This window comes from Lampetra fluviatilis, chromosome 6, assembly GCF_964198595.1.
Source record: "Lampetra fluviatilis chromosome 6, kcLamFluv1.1, whole genome shotgun sequence".
In the NCBI taxonomy this organism is placed as follows: domain Eukaryota; kingdom Metazoa; phylum Chordata; class Hyperoartia; order Petromyzontiformes; family Petromyzontidae; genus Lampetra; species Lampetra fluviatilis.
Window position 1 is genome coordinate 8,818,411 of NC_136280.1, and position 17,722 is coordinate 8,836,132.

At 47.4% G+C, this 17,722-nt stretch overlaps 2 protein-coding genes across 9 annotated transcripts in view; one reads left to right on the forward strand and one right to left on the reverse strand.

Annotated features, from left to right (window-relative positions):
* The window catches only part of LOC144933124 (aldehyde dehydrogenase family 3 member A2-like), an 82,842-nt gene extending 76,369 nt beyond the window's left edge, over positions 1-6,473 (reverse strand). For 4 of the 7 annotated variants that reach the window (XR_013636985.1, XM_078857698.1, XM_078857702.1 and 1 more), the window contains exons 1-3: positions 6,353-6,455; positions 1,178-1,364; positions 387-618 (exon numbers count right to left, since the gene is read on the reverse strand). Coding sequence is in view for 6 of the 7 variants with exons in the window: in XM_078857698.1 (XP_078713824.1) it covers positions 387-618; positions 1,178-1,339 (394 nt within the window). In the remaining variant the exon portion in view is untranslated. Of the gene's footprint in view, positions 1-386; positions 619-1,177; positions 1,365-5,322; positions 5,457-6,352 lie in introns of all 7 variants that reach the window. The other 3 variants (XM_078857699.1, XM_078857701.1, XM_078857700.1) reach the window with 3 other exon arrangements.
* An 8,916-nt stretch (positions 6,474-15,389) lies between these two features.
* LOC144933126 (polymerase delta-interacting protein 2-like) overlaps positions 15,390-17,722 on the forward strand; it is a 33,089-nt gene continuing 30,756 nt past the window's right edge. For both annotated transcript variants that reach the window (XM_078857705.1, XM_078857704.1), the window contains exon 1: positions 15,390-15,601. In XM_078857705.1, the coding sequence (XP_078713831.1) occupies positions 15,408-15,601 (194 nt within the window). In that variant the 5' untranslated portion in view covers positions 15,390-15,407. The remainder of the gene's footprint in view (positions 15,602-17,722) is intronic.

Here is a 17,722-nt window from a genome sequence, read left to right on the forward strand (position 1 = left end):
GGGCAGACACTACAGAATGAAAATACAAACGTGGCACACACACACATCAGTTATACGATAGACAATGCATCAAGCGACAATACAAACAAGCCAGGCATAACAAACGAAACACACATTACATTCATACGAGAGAAACACAAATGAGACAAACACGATACAAATGAGACGGACAATATGAGCCGAACAGCAAACGAGTCGCAAACACCAAATACAAGAGACATCTGACACAAGAGACACAATACAAATAAAACACACACAATGCAAACCACACAAACAATATACCGGAGAACAACAAAACAACGCGTCCCTTCTCGAATCGAGTCGTGACCTCGAATCACGAATCATGGGTGGCAGCAAAAACTCCCTCGCCTGCCCTGCATCCGCACCTGCAGCGATGGCTCCGGCGAGAGGTTGAAACACAAGTCCACCTGGGTAGTTCCAGGCCCCCATGATGAGGCACACGCCCAGGGGCTGAGGCTCAATGTACACAGTGTCGGCCAGGGTAATCAGGGAGCGTGACACCGGTTGTGGCTTCGCCCACTCGCGCAGATGGCTCGCAATCAACGCCATGTCGTTCTTGGCGGGCACCAGCTCGTGCATAATCACTTCAAACTTGCACTGCCGGGCACCAGATAGGGAGAGAAAGAGGAAGATGGAGAGAGTGTGTTTGATAAAAAAATAATTATCTGCATCATGAGCAGGTAATTTGTCAGGATATGTCATGTATGCATCAGAAACATGTACATTGACAAAGAAAATGCTGAAAAGTGTGCAAAGAAGACTGGAACTATGCATGATGGGAATTATGAGAGAGGAACCCATAGATCAAAATTGAGAGACATCATAACGACTGCTCAGGAAAGTAAGTGGGCTTGGCCAGGACACGTTACAAGGGAAGGCAGCCAATGTCAAAGACTGGTAACAAAGTGGCAGCCAAATGAATGAACACACCCCAGAGGGCAGCAAAACATGAAGGCAACGTGTGATCAGGTCATGCGAATTGAGCATGCCAGATCGCGGCATTGTGAGACAGCGAGAATTTGATCAGACTGTGGCTTACAGTAATCACGATGATGACCAGTGCAAGACACAACAGGGTATAAAGCAGGATCCAACAAGAGGGTATTCAATCCCACAATATGTGAAGGTGGTTGTAGCTCAGTGCAAGGCAGCCGACCTTGTGCAGGTCCTTGTACAAACTCTGACACAGCTCCTTCTCGTTCTCCTCCATGAGCTGGTTGAGAGCCCGAAGCTGCTCCTCGCGGAATGCTATGTCGCGGCTGCGACCCGTTCGGAACGCTTGCCGGGCCCGCGACACCATCTCTTGGAAGTCTGCCATTGTTGCTGGATGGCCTTGATCAACACTGAAAGAGCGAAAGATCGAAATTAAAATGTGACCACGGCCAAAGGCGTTGATGCCCCCACACGTCACCAACACTTTCTACCTTTTACCAGAGGTCGCAACCGGGTACCCGATACCCGTACACTACCCGATACCCGGCTACCCGTACCCGGCCAGGTACGGGTACGGGTACCCGTTTGCGACCCTGGTGCGGCCGGGTACGGGTACAGGTAGGCCGTGAGTCACTGGTGAGTCACCGTTTGTCACTCATTTCGGGTAGGGTACGAGTACGGGTAGGGAACGGGTACCCATTTGCGACCCTGGTGCGCCCGGGTACGGGTAAGGAATCAAAACCCATTTGCGACCTCTGCCTTCTACTGCTGCATATTGGACACATGACCTCCAAGATCTGACCTAACGTTATCCTATACCATCAGATCTTCATTGCGGGCCTCATGGAAACCATTCCAATGTCCGTTTTAATAACTGTCTCTCCTTCCTGTGCACATGTCCTTTGCCGTGCGACCTTATTTGCCTCATCAGATTTTCATCACTTCCACAATCCTTATTCTATCTTTCCCAGCATCCGTCTCAGCCACCTTTGCTTAAATGGCAATCCTTTTTTTGTATTGCTTTGAGTCCACAGGCCTGAGTACAGAAAGCGCTCAGGAAAAAAAACAGCAGGCAAGAGATTGTAGCAAGTTCCAGAATGATGTTTGAGAAAACCTACAAAAATGCTGTAATACCAGCATTTCCTCGTGATATTGCAACACTGTGGGCATGGCAGCAGTTGCTAGGGATTATATTATATCAATCCCACCGCACCAGCTAATCAGCTGCCAGGAAGGCAACTCCCATCCGACATGACCACCACCAAGTCACCCATGCAACACTGCCAGAGCAGAACACCGTCGCTCTGTGCGTTGTTCCAGTCGGGCTGTGGCTCATGTAAGAATATTTGTTTTTAATGTTGGTTATTAGTGCTAGTATTAAAGTTTGTAATTACTATTCGTGTATGCTATTATTTAATTTATTATTTTATCTTTATACGTGACTTTACCGAAAGAACCAAAGAGAACTATTCGTGTTATTAATATCAATGTCATTCATGATTTTATTAATTATTGGATAAACTTTTTTTTAACTTTGACAATTGACGTACGAGTGGTCTTGACCAACCCGAGGTTCTCTCCGAACTTCGCTTCACCTGCCCAAGCCGATATGCGCTGCAGGGAGGGTATGTTTGCCATATTTTCAATACCTCACGTGAAAAAAGTTGTTTTCGTTATGATTTTCAGTTATTTATTTCTCATTTGCCATTTCGGTGACCCATGTAACTCTGGCAGGGTTAAACAACATCAACTTAAAACTACGATGCTTTATTGTGTTAACTTCATTATAAATATAGAGCCAAGGCAGTTTTGTCTCATGCAATTTCTATGAAAAGCTTAAGTCGTTCTATAATCAGGACCCATCTCTCTCATCCATACACGTACATAGTACACCAACATCACTCCGATGTTAGATGTGCTTTCCTTTACACCCAGGCTAATCCCTCTTTTCTCTTACAAAGCGGTACCTACAAATAGTGAAAGCGCAGTCAATAACATGGAAATACAGGGAGAGGGCTTGACAACTTTGGACTGGGTCATCAAACCGTAACCTCTGTGTCCGACCCTTAACCAACTTGTCAACCAGAGGATTTGCACTGCCCTTGACACGAGCCATGAACCCCATTCACTGTTCATTCTCACTCCACCCTCAAAAGAAATCAGTTAAATTTCACTTTTTGTATTCAGAGGCTACACTGCTCCAGTAGAAGGATGTTTATCAGTAAGAGCAATAATAATATTTACAATATTTACCCCGCTGTGGCAACTTTGATTTTTGATTGATTGTATTTGTTTATGCGGGGTAGGATACATTCAGCTTATTAAACCGATCCACAAAAATGACCAGCCGAGTACATTTGTAAAAACACAGGAAGCTAGGGCAGCCAATAGACCGTAACATTGCAGATAGTGAGGAGCAAACACAACATTCATAGTCACGCATCAAATCAAGTCGCACTGGCGGGTAACTTGAAAATAACGCAAAACTATCTTCAAACAAGGAAGGAATACAAAAAAATTCAACTTTGCTTTAGTAGCAACGGCATAGCAGCACTTGTTACAGCAGCTGCAAGTGCATCGGTGCTTGCAAGCAGCGCATGTGGTTGTTGATTCTAGCAGCCACAAGACATAAATGACGTCACGCGATTTTGGACGATTTTTGACCCCCCCCCCCCCTTGTCACACGGCGTCACAAAAAGTCAGACCCCCCCCTCCCTTCAAATATGACGTCACAAAGCTTTGCCCCCCCCCACCCCCCAAAAATAAAACATGCTTTATACTATTGCCATTGTATTGCGTATTTAATGTGGCGCTGAACTCTGATGTTGTAGGAGAAAACATATATCAAAACGTCGATATAATTAAGTAGAACGTGTTGTCTATATTTTAGGTTTTTTCGGGTAAAGTCACGTAGGTAAAAAAATTAATAAAATAAAAATAAATGTATTTCAATTCATTTATTATTATTTTATTATTTTTTACCTACGTGACTTTACCGAAAAAAACCTAAGAGTATGAATCCTTGCAGTCACGAAAGCTTCAAATCTAGAATTGTCGATATTTATTTAAAGTTGCTCATTTTGACGTGACGTCACATTTCTCAAACCCCCCCCCTCCTCGTCACACATCGTCACAAATATCTGACTCCCTCCCCTCCCCCCCAAGGGCGTGACGTCATTTAAGGGCGTGATGTCATTTATGGACGGCCCCTTTACAGTACTGCAACCGTGTTACGAAATTGCGATGTGGTTTCGTTACTTTAATACCAGGAAATCCTGAGATCGGAGAGTGCCTGCCATGCTGTACTGGACGTGCATTGTTAGCGAGCACCTATTCAAGTTCATTGATTAGGTATAGCCCTGTGAGCCATTCGGCTCTTGAATCGGGTGCAACCGCAACAAACAAAAAAACAAAAACATGAACAAGAAAACATCTTAAAGTGAATATGTGACTGAGTGCAAACAGAAAATCAAAGAAAAGACAGCAAAATATTGCAGAAAAAGCACCGTACACCAACGCTGTGTGCAAAACCCCAGTGGAATGCAAGTCAAACAACAACAACCACAAGATAACTTAGATTAAGGCCATCAGTCTAACTCCGTACTACAACAAACAAACATGGCAAAACCAAAACACGTTTCGAAATCACCAAAATAAAGCCATGAAAGCTATGAAACAGTGATCATAGGAACTGATGGAATTTTCACAATAAACGACATAAACAACATGTACCACCAAAACCCTGCAGCCATAGCTGGCTGCATGAGTCTGAGTATCAACAATTTTCAATGCACCTTTAAATATCAGGTTTTTTTCGGTAAAGTCACGTAGGTAAAAATAAAAAATAATAATAAAAATAATAGAAATAATATTTAATAATAATATTATTAATATTATTTATTATTATTTATTTTTACCTACGCGACTTTACCGAAAAAACCTAAGAGTATGAATCCTTGCAGTCACGAAAGCTTCAAATCTAGAATTTAAAGATCAGCCAGAATAGCAAAGCACGTGGCAAGCACGTGGCAATAATGCGTGTCACACAACCCCGGCAGCAACAACCCCCTGCACAGAACACTACAGACAACAACAACAACCACTAAGTGCCGGTGACGTCACCACGACGCTTGTGCCAGGCTAGGTGCACCTTGATGCCACGTGAAGGAGGTCACGGGGCACACCCAGCAGGTGCCACGTGTCGATTGACTGAGATGACCGAGATGACTGATGCACCACCTGTGCCCCCTACACAGTAGTTGGCACACTACAGACACACAGATACACACTACAGACACACACTACAGACACACACACAGGCACAGCCTCTAACAACAGACTGTAGGGGAAAGTACTGTTAGCGAGCACCTATGAAGGCCGGAACGGCACACGAGGGGGTGGAATGGACAGCACCACGCCCGACCGCCTTTGTCTCCCCAGCGGCGATGTGTTTTTGCTGTTGTTACGCAACGCGCCGGGTGCTGGCTTGAGGCCGAGTCGACCTAGGGGAGGCCCGGGGACCGCTTCAGACAAATCGTCGAGCTCGGACCGCTCCACGCACGATACAATCCATGACACGGTGTGTGTGTAACACGAGTACACACACACACCACGCACACGGCGTGTCACACTACAGAGTACACACACGCCACGCACATGGCGTGTGTGTAACACAAGTACACACACCACGCACTCTGTGTTTGTGTTACACAGTAGTGTTACACACACACCACGCACTCTGTGTGTGTGTAACACAAGTACACACACACCACGCACATGGCGTGTGTGTAACACGGTAGAGTACACACACACAGGACGACACACGGCGTGTGTAACACGAGTACACACACACACCACGACTGTGTGTGTGTGTGTGTGTAACACAAGCACATACACACACCACGCACATGGCGTGTGTGTAACACAAGTACACACACCACGCACTCTGTGTGTGTGTAACACAAGCACACACACACACCACGCACACGACGTGTGTATAGCACGAGTACACACACACACACACCACACTCTGTGTGTGTGTGTAACACGAGTACACACACACACCACACTCTGTGTGTGTGTGTGTAACACGAGTACACACACACACACCACACTCTGTGTGTGTGTGTAACACGAGTACACACACACACCACACTCTGTGTGTGTGTGTGTAACACGAGTACACACACACACACCACACTCTGTGTGTGTGTGTGTAACACGAGTACACACACATCACGCACTGTGTGTGTCACACAGTAGTGTACACACACACACCAAGCACTCTGCGTGTGTATCACACGACAGAGTACACACACACACGACAGAGTATACACAGGACGACACACACAAGACACATCGACAAGATGTTGACGTGGTGGTGGGGGGGTGAGCTCACCAACCACAAGGAGAAACGAAGCTATCGCGATGGATCCCCTGGCACGCACTCAACCCCCGCAAGCTGCTCGACGAGACGATGAAGGAGGAGTGGTGATGGTGGAGGAGGAGGAGATTGGTGGTGTTTGTGGGGGTGGTTTAGAGGTTTCGAGAGCGCTTTTCAAATTAAAAGCCCCCCTAGGCAGCAGCATCATCATCAGCAGCAGCAGCATCACGGCCACGCGTGAGCACTGCCCCCGGTGGCGGGCCACGTGCCACTGCGGGTCAATCGACGCACACAACGTGATGGGTGTGGGACGCATGGACAACCTCCAATACTAAATTTTGATTTAAAGGTTTCGTGACTGCAGGGATTCATATTCTTGGTTCTTTCGGTAAAGTCACGTAGAAGGGAAATAATAAAATTATAAAACGAAATTTTTTTTGTTTTTAAAACAATAAAATAAAACAATAAAGTTATTGTTTTTAAAACAATAAAATTATTGTTTTATATTTATATTATTTTATTATTTCCCTTCTACGTGACTTTACCGAAAGAACCAAGAATATAAAATGATTATTGTTTTAAAAACAATTAAATTATTGTTTAATATTTATATTATTTCCCTTCTACGTGACGTTACCGAAAGAACCAAGAATATAACCTCCAATACCTTCGTAATTGGGGGAATAAAAAAAATAAACTCCTTTTAAAAAGTGTTTTAAAAACAACGGTTTTATTAAGAACTTCGAGAAGTACGTCAATGATGCGGCGCCTGCTCCCACATCAACACTTACTTGAATGAATTGATTACTTTATAAATTAATCTTCAATGTACTACTTTTGTGATTGAGACACGTGGCGAGGCGATTCGAGAGTTTAGGGACCACGGAGTTTTTGACCTACACACACTAATATATATAAATAATAAGGCGTCCATACAAAATGTAAATTGCTTTAAATTAGCGAATTAATTGATTAATTGATGCCGATTTTGATACCGGCATGCATTGTCACCTGATCTGAGCACGTGTGCAAAATGTGGAATTGATTGGACAAGAGGAAGTGGACGAAATTTTGATGACAAGATTTGACCACGACACACACAGCGGAGTCAAGTTAAGTAAAAATCGTTGAATAAAGAAGAGACGCCCACGAGACGAAGCCCACGGAGCGCGGTCGTGGCCATGGATCGACGACGATAAACCACTGTGGCGGTCCGCTACCTTCACACGGAGCGAGGAGCGGAGAACTACACCGACTGTCACGACCGAAGAAGGGCTCTCTCCCTCCTCTCGTTGGTTCGCGGACCTCGAAACACATTCCTGCGGAGGGAGCTGGTAGGAACGTTGGGTTGCTCGGTCAATGGCCAGGGTCAACGGCGGCGTGGTGTATTCCGCAAATATGCCCGACTGTGAGGGCGGGCACAAGCCGGCGTGAGTAGGTTAAACGTTGAGTTTTATAAGGGCATCACGGGGTGACCAGCCCCTCCCCACCCAGCCCCACCCCTCCCACCCCCCACCCAGCCCCTCCCCACCCAGCCCCTCCCCACCCTCTCCTCCCCACCCAGCCCCTCCCCACCCTCCCCACCCAGCCCCTCCCTACCCTCCCCTCCCCACCCAGCCCCTCCCTACCCTCCCCTCCCCACTCAGCCCCACCCTCCCCACCCAGCCCCTCCCTACCCTCCCCTCCCCACCCTCCCCACCCAGCCCCTCCCTCCCCTCCCCACCCAGCCCCACCCTCCCCACCCAGCCCCTCCCCATCCGCCCCTCCCCACCCATCCCTTCCCTGCACGACAGACACAATAATCCCCTGTGGGCTGGTGTAACCAGGAGGTTCCTACCAGTATATTGGTTCATTTACTTTCTGAACTTATTGCTGCCCCCCATACCGTACGCGAGACTAGAAACAAATGCAAAGTTGTGCCTCTGGTGGGCTGCAGGGCTGATGCGAAGTCGTGTTACAGCACTACATCAAAAACAGCAGCAGCAGTAGCCACCACCATCATCTTATCTATCCACTGCCGGATGAAGGCCTCCCCAAGTCGTGTCTGTCATCCATTCCAGTTTGTTTAAAATGAGCACCTCAAAATAATCACTGGCATTGTTGTGGTGAATAGAAGCAAAAATAGACGAGCAGCCAATACGTCTCCATATCGGTGTCATTACACATACAGGTTTCCCTTCCACAGTGCTCCCCAACTGAGTGCTCATGTGGTTTGGGAGTTCACACGTACTGTAGTTGTAAATCATGCACATGTACAACCCTTTTCTTCTTTAAAATCCGCTACTGAATGAGAGCTTTCCCAGGCCCTGTGGGTGTTGGTGGTGGGGGATTGTTTGGACCATTCTTTAAGCTGGCCAGTGCAGCTTGGTGAAAGTACACCAACCACGCCTGGAGCTCGATTTAGACCTGTGATTGCAGTTCAAACTAGATGTGATATCGCACACACGGACAGTGCAGTGCACGCTCTGCAAAGTTCAGACTTTCGACCTTAAACGGTGAAAAGTCAGATTGGATAACTGTTAAAGGGACTGGCATTGGCAGTGGTGCACGAGTACAGATGTAAACAACAAACCACATTCATCGCTATATAAATCGGCTAAAGCTGCCGGCAATGGCCTTTCAGAGCAGAGAGGTGAGATTCCAAGAACACAGGATGAGATGTTACTATCCTTTGTGCAAGCACTTCCAAGAGATCATGAACAGTGAGCCTGGTGAAATTTGGGGAGCGCATCGTCAGTAGTGAACCTTTGGTTCCTAGGGTGTTTCGGCCTTTCACACGATACACCCTCCCCAAAGTTCGACCAGCGACAGGGTGATCAATCCTACGCTTGCGTCCCATTCCCAATTAGTCATAGGAGTTGCCTTGTTGTTGATAGCCAACATCCCAGAGAGGGCAGAGACATTGACTTAGTTTGTAGTTGGAGGTCGCACTTTATCAGGAGCATTAAAATACAGTCGTTTTGAATTTGACACATTAACAATGTTGAACCGACTCAAAGGTTCTTTGAGAATGGAGAATGTGAGAGGTTGACCTTGAAAGTTATACTGTATGAGTAAATGTAGATAAGGATGCGCGATAAAGCAAACTTGAGTTGGAATCTTCTCTTAGGCAGAGAACTGCTGTATAAGTAAAACACCAAGACATAGACTGCGCAAGTTCTATATGTGATTGACTAGAAGTATAGCTATTGCAGAGTGGAACAGTGATGCAGTGGTCAGTGCACTGCGCTTTTGAACCTGATTAAAACATCAGCAGCGAGTGATAGCTGAACTAGTCATTGGGATCCCCAGAAAGCCCTCTCCACCACACCCTTCTCATCCTGTTCACACTTTGGCCAGTGTTCACACTTTGGCCAGTGTTGTGAAGTATAGTCAAACAAACACGCCATGGTTAACATGATGTGGGGTTGCCTTCATCCAGCAGTGGATTGAAACATATATTGCAGGTTATTGTTATACATTTTTAAAGCTATTTCAAACAAGACGGTAAATAAATTGCATTTTTTTTATTATCTCCCTATTAAAGTTAAAGGAGCTGTAAAATATTTTTTAAAGATTACTTGGGCTGGTAATGGCCATACTTGTGCAATGAACTCTGGAAAGCGAGAAAACAGGACTGTATTTGGTTTGTAGTGGATAAAAGAGTTGCTGAAATTTAGACATATTTTATATTTACGGAGTGACCTATATTCTATGCAATAATCACTTAGAGAGATAAATGACTGCTATTTACAACCAGGTAAGAGCCCACTATTACATTATATGATTGGGAGATATGACAACGGCCAGAGGAGGTCTTCATCCAAAAGTGGATTGATCATGGCTAATAATGAAGAGTCCACTGAGACCAGATTTTTTTTTCAATGAGGACCTGGGGATTCATAGAAACCTTAATTCTCGTTTAATTAATTCTGCTTAATGCCTTTAGGTGTTGGGGTTTAATTTTTCATCCATACTTCACCACTCTGAGCAGCGTACACTGGTGAAGGGGGAGGTCCTAGACTGGTTCAGATGTCCCTCGCCAAAAATGTTATTCATGATCGGGAATCAATCTCAGGTAACCGGGTGCAGAGTGCAGTGTGTGAACTGTTGCGTCACCGCACCACCAGAGACTTTTATTTTGGCAACGCAAGTTATTTTTGTAAATGAAAAGTCAATGAGCGTTGTTTGCTGCTAAGTGGACTTTGAAAACGCATTCGTGCCAACCTCTGCAAGGTTGACAAATTGCACAATGGAATACAAGCACACTGAACTCTCCTAGGGGGTGGAATCCAAAGATATGCACGCCACAAACAAAAGCGAGGCATGAGAGATTGCAACAGGTTGGAGAAGCCTTCATCCAGCAGTGGAGTTATGATGGCTGATGTTGATGATGATGGATGAGGACCCTTAGCACCTTTGGCCGTACCAGGTGATTTACTGTACAGTATATGGTTTGAAAAGGATGGTAATATGGTAAATAGGTTTGTTTTCCTGATGACGACCGCTTGTGTTGCGATCGAAACGTCGTAGTTTTTTTTGGTTATTTTCTTTGAACCTATCTACGTGACTTTACCGAAAGACCCAAAGAATATGAATTCCCTCTAGTCACGAAAGCTTTAAGTCAAGATTTGTTGCAACGTGTTTTGCAACCAAGGGGTGTGGTCATAGATCGTGGTTATGTCCTTACGACCATATTTAATTACACAAATGCACGGAACGCAATGTATTAAGTTGCAAAAAAGGCAATAAACCTGTATGTGGGCTTTTGCTGTCGTTCTCTATACCTCCAGCACTGTGTCAAGTTGCAGGGCAATTCATTAAATCCTTTATATTAAGTTCGCTTGCTTGCTTGCGTGCTTGCTTGCTTACGACCGTGCAAATATTTCGGTTGTTTTTTAACCCACTTCCCGTGATCCAATCGAGCTGACATTTTCCACACTGACTCGTTGTGCGTGACAATTAATTTTCGTGAAAAATGTTTTCCAAAATTTTACACTGTTTAGGGAATTTTTTTTTTTTATTACCAATTGCTTAATGCTGGCAGACAATCATCTGACCCATAGGTGGCAGCCATCTCAAGCCAGAGGACGAGAGGACTCTAGCCGCCACGCATATAAAGGATTTATAGTGAAAAACTTTGTTTTTACGTGTTATACTTGTTATTATTGACGTAATATTGTAAATTACGGCGGGAGACCACTTGACGGGTAGCACACTTTATTAACATTTTCCTTAGCCACAATAACACGTGTGGTCAACTACAGCTCACGCTACACGTTCCACCCGGCTACACACACACGGGCTCTCCAGCCCCGTAGCTTCCAGGGGAACTCCCAGACCTACCCCAGCTGGGGTATGGATCACGACCACTGGGTCCCGCAGCCCGGCCCTCACAAGGACGTCCGGCCGCGGGTCCCAAGGTCCCGCCTCTGAGCCACACAGGGTCCCGGCCCTTACAAGGACAGCGGGGCTAGGGGTCTCAGGGCCCTATCTCTTCCTCCTCCGTCTTCCGTCTTCACTGGTTACCAACTCCCCGAGCGCCCGCGCGCATCGCCTTTCATAGTCCTCTGTTCCCGAGGGGGCGGAGCCTATGCGGACCGCGATGTGAGCACCCACTCTAGTTGACCAATCACCACGCGCTGCCACACGATCCCTTACTGCCAGCGCGTATCACCAATACACAGCCAATCACCCCGCGCTGCCACACGATCCCTACTGCCAGCGCGTATCACCACTACATTGACATAGGACGTTCAGCTGAGGGCAGTGGGAGACTACGTTATGGGCTGGAGTGGGAATTGCAGAAACGCCCATTATGGAACTGTACTTCTATATCCCCATGACCATTCTCCACAGCTTCACCAACCTGCACTTAAGTAGCAATACATATCATATAACCCTCGTGACCCAACTATATGGGGAGACCCTTATCCAGTAGAAGATCTTTCCTTGAGTTCCTGATCCTATAGCTTACATTAATTACTTGACCACTTATCAGAAACTAGTAGGCTAGGGTTTTGCGTAAAGGGCCATTGCCTGAAACGTTAACCTGTTATATAGTCTGCGAAAGGAGAGAATTGAGAAGGCCTTCATCCAGCAGTCGTGTGATTATGGCTGATGATGATGAACACAGTATTACTAATTAAAAAGGTGGTAAGGTACTGTACATTGATGTTGCTTGTCCACCACCGCCAAGATACGCGTTTGGAGATTTCCCTGCTAACCCCACAATGGGCAGCTGTTCCTTGAGACCCCTGGTATCATTCGTTTCACGTTGTGAGTTCATGTGGCATTTGGTAAGTCAACAGTGGTCGTCCAACAGAGAGAATGCCATTGGAATGTGGATTTCCATCACCGTCTCAGGAACTTTCAAGGGAGAGACAATTTCCCTTAACTCGGATATTGATCTTGATTTGAAGCAGTCGTGACATTAGTATTAACAATACTAATAACGAAACTAATAGTATTTATTTTGAATAGCGCCTTTCACACAAAAAAATATCCCAAAGCGCTGCACAATCGAATTAAAAATGAAATCATACTAAAAGTATATCAGAAAAAAAGTTTCAAATCTTGACTAAAGTTTTGCCCCACCCCCAAACAACAAAGCCACGCCCCCAAAAGAACAGAGGCCCCGCCCCCTTGCTGTCAAGGTCACGGCAATCTTCGTCCCCCACCCCTCAAGGTCACGGTAATCTTCGTCCCTCGCCCCTCAAGGTCACGGCAATCTTCGTCCCCCACCCCTCAAGGTCACGGCACTCTTCGTCCCCCACCCCTCAAGGTCACGGCGCTTCTACCCCCACCCCTCAAGGTCACGGCAATCTTCGTCCCCCACCCCTCAAGGTCACGGCACTCTTCGTCCCCCACCCCTCAAGGTCACGGCGCTTCTTCCCCCACCCCTCAAGATCACGGAAATCTTCGTCCCCCGCCCCTTAAGGTCACGGCAATCTTCGTTCCCCACCCGTCAAGGTCACGGCAATCTTCGTCCCCTACCCGTCAAGGTCACGGCACTCTTCGTTCCCCACCCGTCAAGGTCACGGTAATCTTCGTCCCCCACCCGTGAAGGTCACAGCACTCTTCGTTCCCCACCCCTCAAGGTCACGGCAATCTTCGTCCCCCGCCTCTCAAGGTCACGGCAATCTTCGTCCCCTACCCGTCAAGGTCACGGCACTCTTCGTTCCCCACCCGTCAAGGTCACGGTAATCTTCATCCCCCACCCGTGAAGGTCACGGCACTCTTCGTTCCCCACCCCTCAAGGTCACGGCAATCTTCGTCCCCCGCCCCTCAAGGTCACGGCAATCTTCGTCCCCCACCCGTCAAGGTCACGGCACTCTTCGTTCCCCACCCGTCAAGGTCACGGCACTCTTCGTCCCCTACCCGTCAAGGTCACGGCAATCCTCGTCCCCGCCTTGGCCCTCGCACCTTCAAACTCCTTATCATGAGTAAAGGCGACGCCGCAAATAGCTGAGGTTCCACTTGTTATCCATCTCCATATATATAACAGGCAAAGTTGTGATTGTGTGTGTCTGTTCAAAATGTTTAGCGTACTTCCCGACATGCAACAAACTTGAAATTTGCCACGTGGGTACTTTCCAGACTTTACACGATGCAAAAATTATAAAAATACACTTTTGTAATTTTTTTGGGGGGGAGCTCATTAATGCAGAGATTTTTTGCACGGCAAGTGAGCTGTGACGTCACATCTGTCACGTGACCCGCGCACGTGGAAGCGTAACGCGTTGTAGTGTAGCCGGTAGCGCGCTGCACTACGAACCTGGCGACACGAGTTCGATTCCCGCTCACGGCCACCACCGGTAACGATTATTTCAACCGCTCCTGGGCCTCCCCTAGGTCGACTCAGCCTCAAACAATTAACTCGTGTGGTGTGTGAACATCGCCACTGGGGAGACAAAGGCGGCCGGGCGTGGTGAATCCAAGCCCCGGGGCGAAGCCGGGTAGTAAAGCTAGTACACTATAAACTTATGGGATTTGTGCTCATATACAGTACTTTATATGTATTTAAAGTGACTCGATTACCTTTTCTCTACTTTTGCAATCCTATATATTTTTTCATTGTTGTTGTAACTTTCTGACCCACCTCCTACTGGACATTTATGAAGAACTTCATAGCTCATCGGATCCCTTCAGTCTGAACACAGATTTTGATTTGTACCCCCCCCCCCCGCAAGAAAAAAAGCGACGTTTCGGGCAATGGCCGTTCTTGATAACACTGACAACTGTTGCTATAATGTATAAAATGACACGTGTAAAAATGTGCCCTAGAGAAGGCCTATTCCTAGAAACATCGCTTTACATGGACTCCTACTTAGGAACGAGTTAGGTTCTAGTTATATGTTCGTAAGTCATTTGTTCGTAAGTCCAAACTTTACCCCTCTCGATTCCAAACATGTTGTACGGCATGTACACTAAACACGGCGGGTTATACAATCTCCTGTAGACGTAGATGCCACCGGTTCTGCACGTTATGCAGATGTCAATGCCACCACCGCCATCTATTGCGCTGGTGGTTGAACTTACGAACTTTCGGTCCGAACAGGCAACTGGACCAGGTTTAATTTTCGATTTAAAGCTTTCGTGACTGCAGGGATTCATCTCCTTGGTTCTTTCGGTAAAGTCACGTAAAATGGAAATAATAAAATAATAAAAATAAAACATAATAAAATAATTCTCACAACGCAAGCAGCTGTCCTCAGGTGAAGAACAGGTCTGTCGATAAGACAATAGTCTTATCGACCTGAGGACGGCTGCTTGCGTTGTGGCCGAAACGTCGTGAGAATCATTTTATTATGTTTTATTTTTATTATTTTATTATTTCCATTCTACGTGACTTTACCGAAAGAACTAAGAAGATGGACCAGGTTTGTTCGTATCTCTGAACGTGCTTAAGTCGAGCGTTCGTAAGTAGAGGAGTCCCTGGTATGACATAGAAGCCCCGCCCACCCACGAGGGAGCCCCGCCCACCCACGAGAAAGCCCCACCCACCCACGAGGGAGCCCCGCCTACCCACGAGGAAGCCCCGCCCCCGACCGCGTGACCCGCGCGTGGGCCAATCAGCCCGCGCGCGGCGATGGCGGCTGCCGCGGCGCGTTTGTGCTCGGGATACCTCGGAGGTCGCGGCTCTCGGCTGCTCGCTTCTTCGCTCTCCCCGCTCTCCTCCTCGCTCTCGCCTCTCTCCCCGCTCGCCTCGGCCTCGGCGCCGCTCCGCTGGCCGGGCCCGCCGAGCGGCGCGGGCCTCCCAAGAGTGCGGCACGCATCGTCCAGGTGAGGCCGAGGCCTGCCGTTTGATTTCCCACCGCGGATAGGCGTGGCCCCCCCCCCGTCAAGGACGCGGGCACCGATTGGTCCGTGCGGAGGTTGCGTTGCGGAGCGAGGTGGCCAATGGGGTGGCGAGTTGAGCGCGCGTGCCGCGTGTTCGAAGGGTGAAATGTAAAGCGAGGGTCACCGGGTCGCAATGCTGACACGGCGCGTGCGTCTGGAGTTGTCTTCAGGCTGAGCCATGGAGCCCGCAAGCACAGACACCGCATGTCACAGACACCGCACGTCACAGACACCGCACGTCACAGACACCGCACGTCACAGACACCGCACGTCACAGACACCGCACGTCACAGACACCGCACGTCACAGACACCGCACGTCACAGACACCGCACGCCCAGACACCGCACGGACACCGCACAGACACGGACACCGCACAGACAGACACCGCATGCCTCTAAGCAGCTTCTGTTTGGCCGGGTAGAGGGGGCTAAACGGGCGCGGCACGGGCTAGAGAAGAGATGGAGTGATGTGGTACAGGAGGACGTGGAGCTGAGTGGACTTGCTGACTGGTACCAGCGGTGTCAGGATCGGCCTCTGTGGAGGAGGCTCGTGAAGGACGCTGCTGGGCAGTTGGAGGCAGTCGCCCTCCAAACAACAACGGAGGGTGGAGGAGCGACGCTCACAACAACGAGCGGAGCGCTGGGTGGCTAAAGCACAGCAAGTTCGCACGTTAGGGGGCACAGGTGGTGCATTGGCCAGTCATCTCAGTCAGTCGAACCGTGGCACCTGGGTCTGCCCCGTGACCTGCCAGCGGGCGTTCGACACTTCACGTGGCCTCAACGTGCACATAGCCTGGCACAAGCGCCGTGGTGACGTCACCTTCACTTCGTGGGGAATGGTGGTTGTTGTGTCTTAAGTTATGGGCATGTCAGAGTCACGGTCACCCCTCGGGTTCTTTCTTGACACAGAGGAACACCACCGGCAGTGGAGAACAGCTATGAATACACTCTCAAACAGATTTCAATGACCGTGAGATATTTGAGAGTGTGACTGTTAGACTGGGACGCCGTGACACGTAGACACCACGACTGTCAGACAAGCACCATCACTATCGGAGACACCACGATTGTCAGAAAGACTTTGACTATCAGACAGTCAGACACCACGGCACACCAAAACTGTGTCCCAGACTGCCCTGCATCGGCCTGAAACTTCGTCCTTGAAAAAAATAATTTCAAGCGTGTTCACCTATGGCATGATAATTTTTTTTGTTTATTTGATTTTCGCCAATGTAATCAACAAGTTAATCAGTTTATCCTCAATTGTTAACATTTACATATTTTTTTTATGTATCCACATTTTTCGGCCATATAGGAAATGATAAAATAAAGAGGTATTAAAATGGTAATTTATTAAACATGTAACAATGCAGCATTTTAAGATGCACATTTTCTGCTGCTTGTGACTTGAATCGACAGCACTTTATATAAAAATGTTGCATTCTGGTTCGTGTGTGCGTTCGATTGCTCCGGTATTGCGGCCACAAGACAACGTGCAGCTTAACATCGCATGCGCCTCGTTGCTGTGTGTGATTTTAGCTATATACGGTTAGTGTTAATAAATGTGTCATGGTTCAACAAAAAGGGAAGCATTGTAAGAAGTATTGTACATTTTCACGGAATACAATAATACATACTGTAGTAAATAAAACATAGCATAACATAGAGTAACATTAAAATAAAAACATGTACATTGAGTTCTGATGCTGGCTTTGCTTGTTGGAAGGGGCATTTTTAGGAGGATACTGGGACTCGTTACATTTCGCCGAACAAATTAGTTACGTGTTTTGGTTCCTAAGTACGACCGAACGTTGACAAGTTTGATGGTTAAAAATAAAAACATCTTCTGGCGGTTTGTTCACAAGGACACGCGTTCGTATCTCAAGGACTGTCTGTACTGGATATGCTCCCATGGTCTTGCTTCCTGCCTTCACCAACTTGCACTGACTAGCAAGGCGCAGTGTGGTAAAATAACTCCCACGACCTGTACAAACACAAAACATTATTACCAGTCGCCAATAACTGCGTGAAAATTGCATCACATATTTGGCTTTTCACATAAG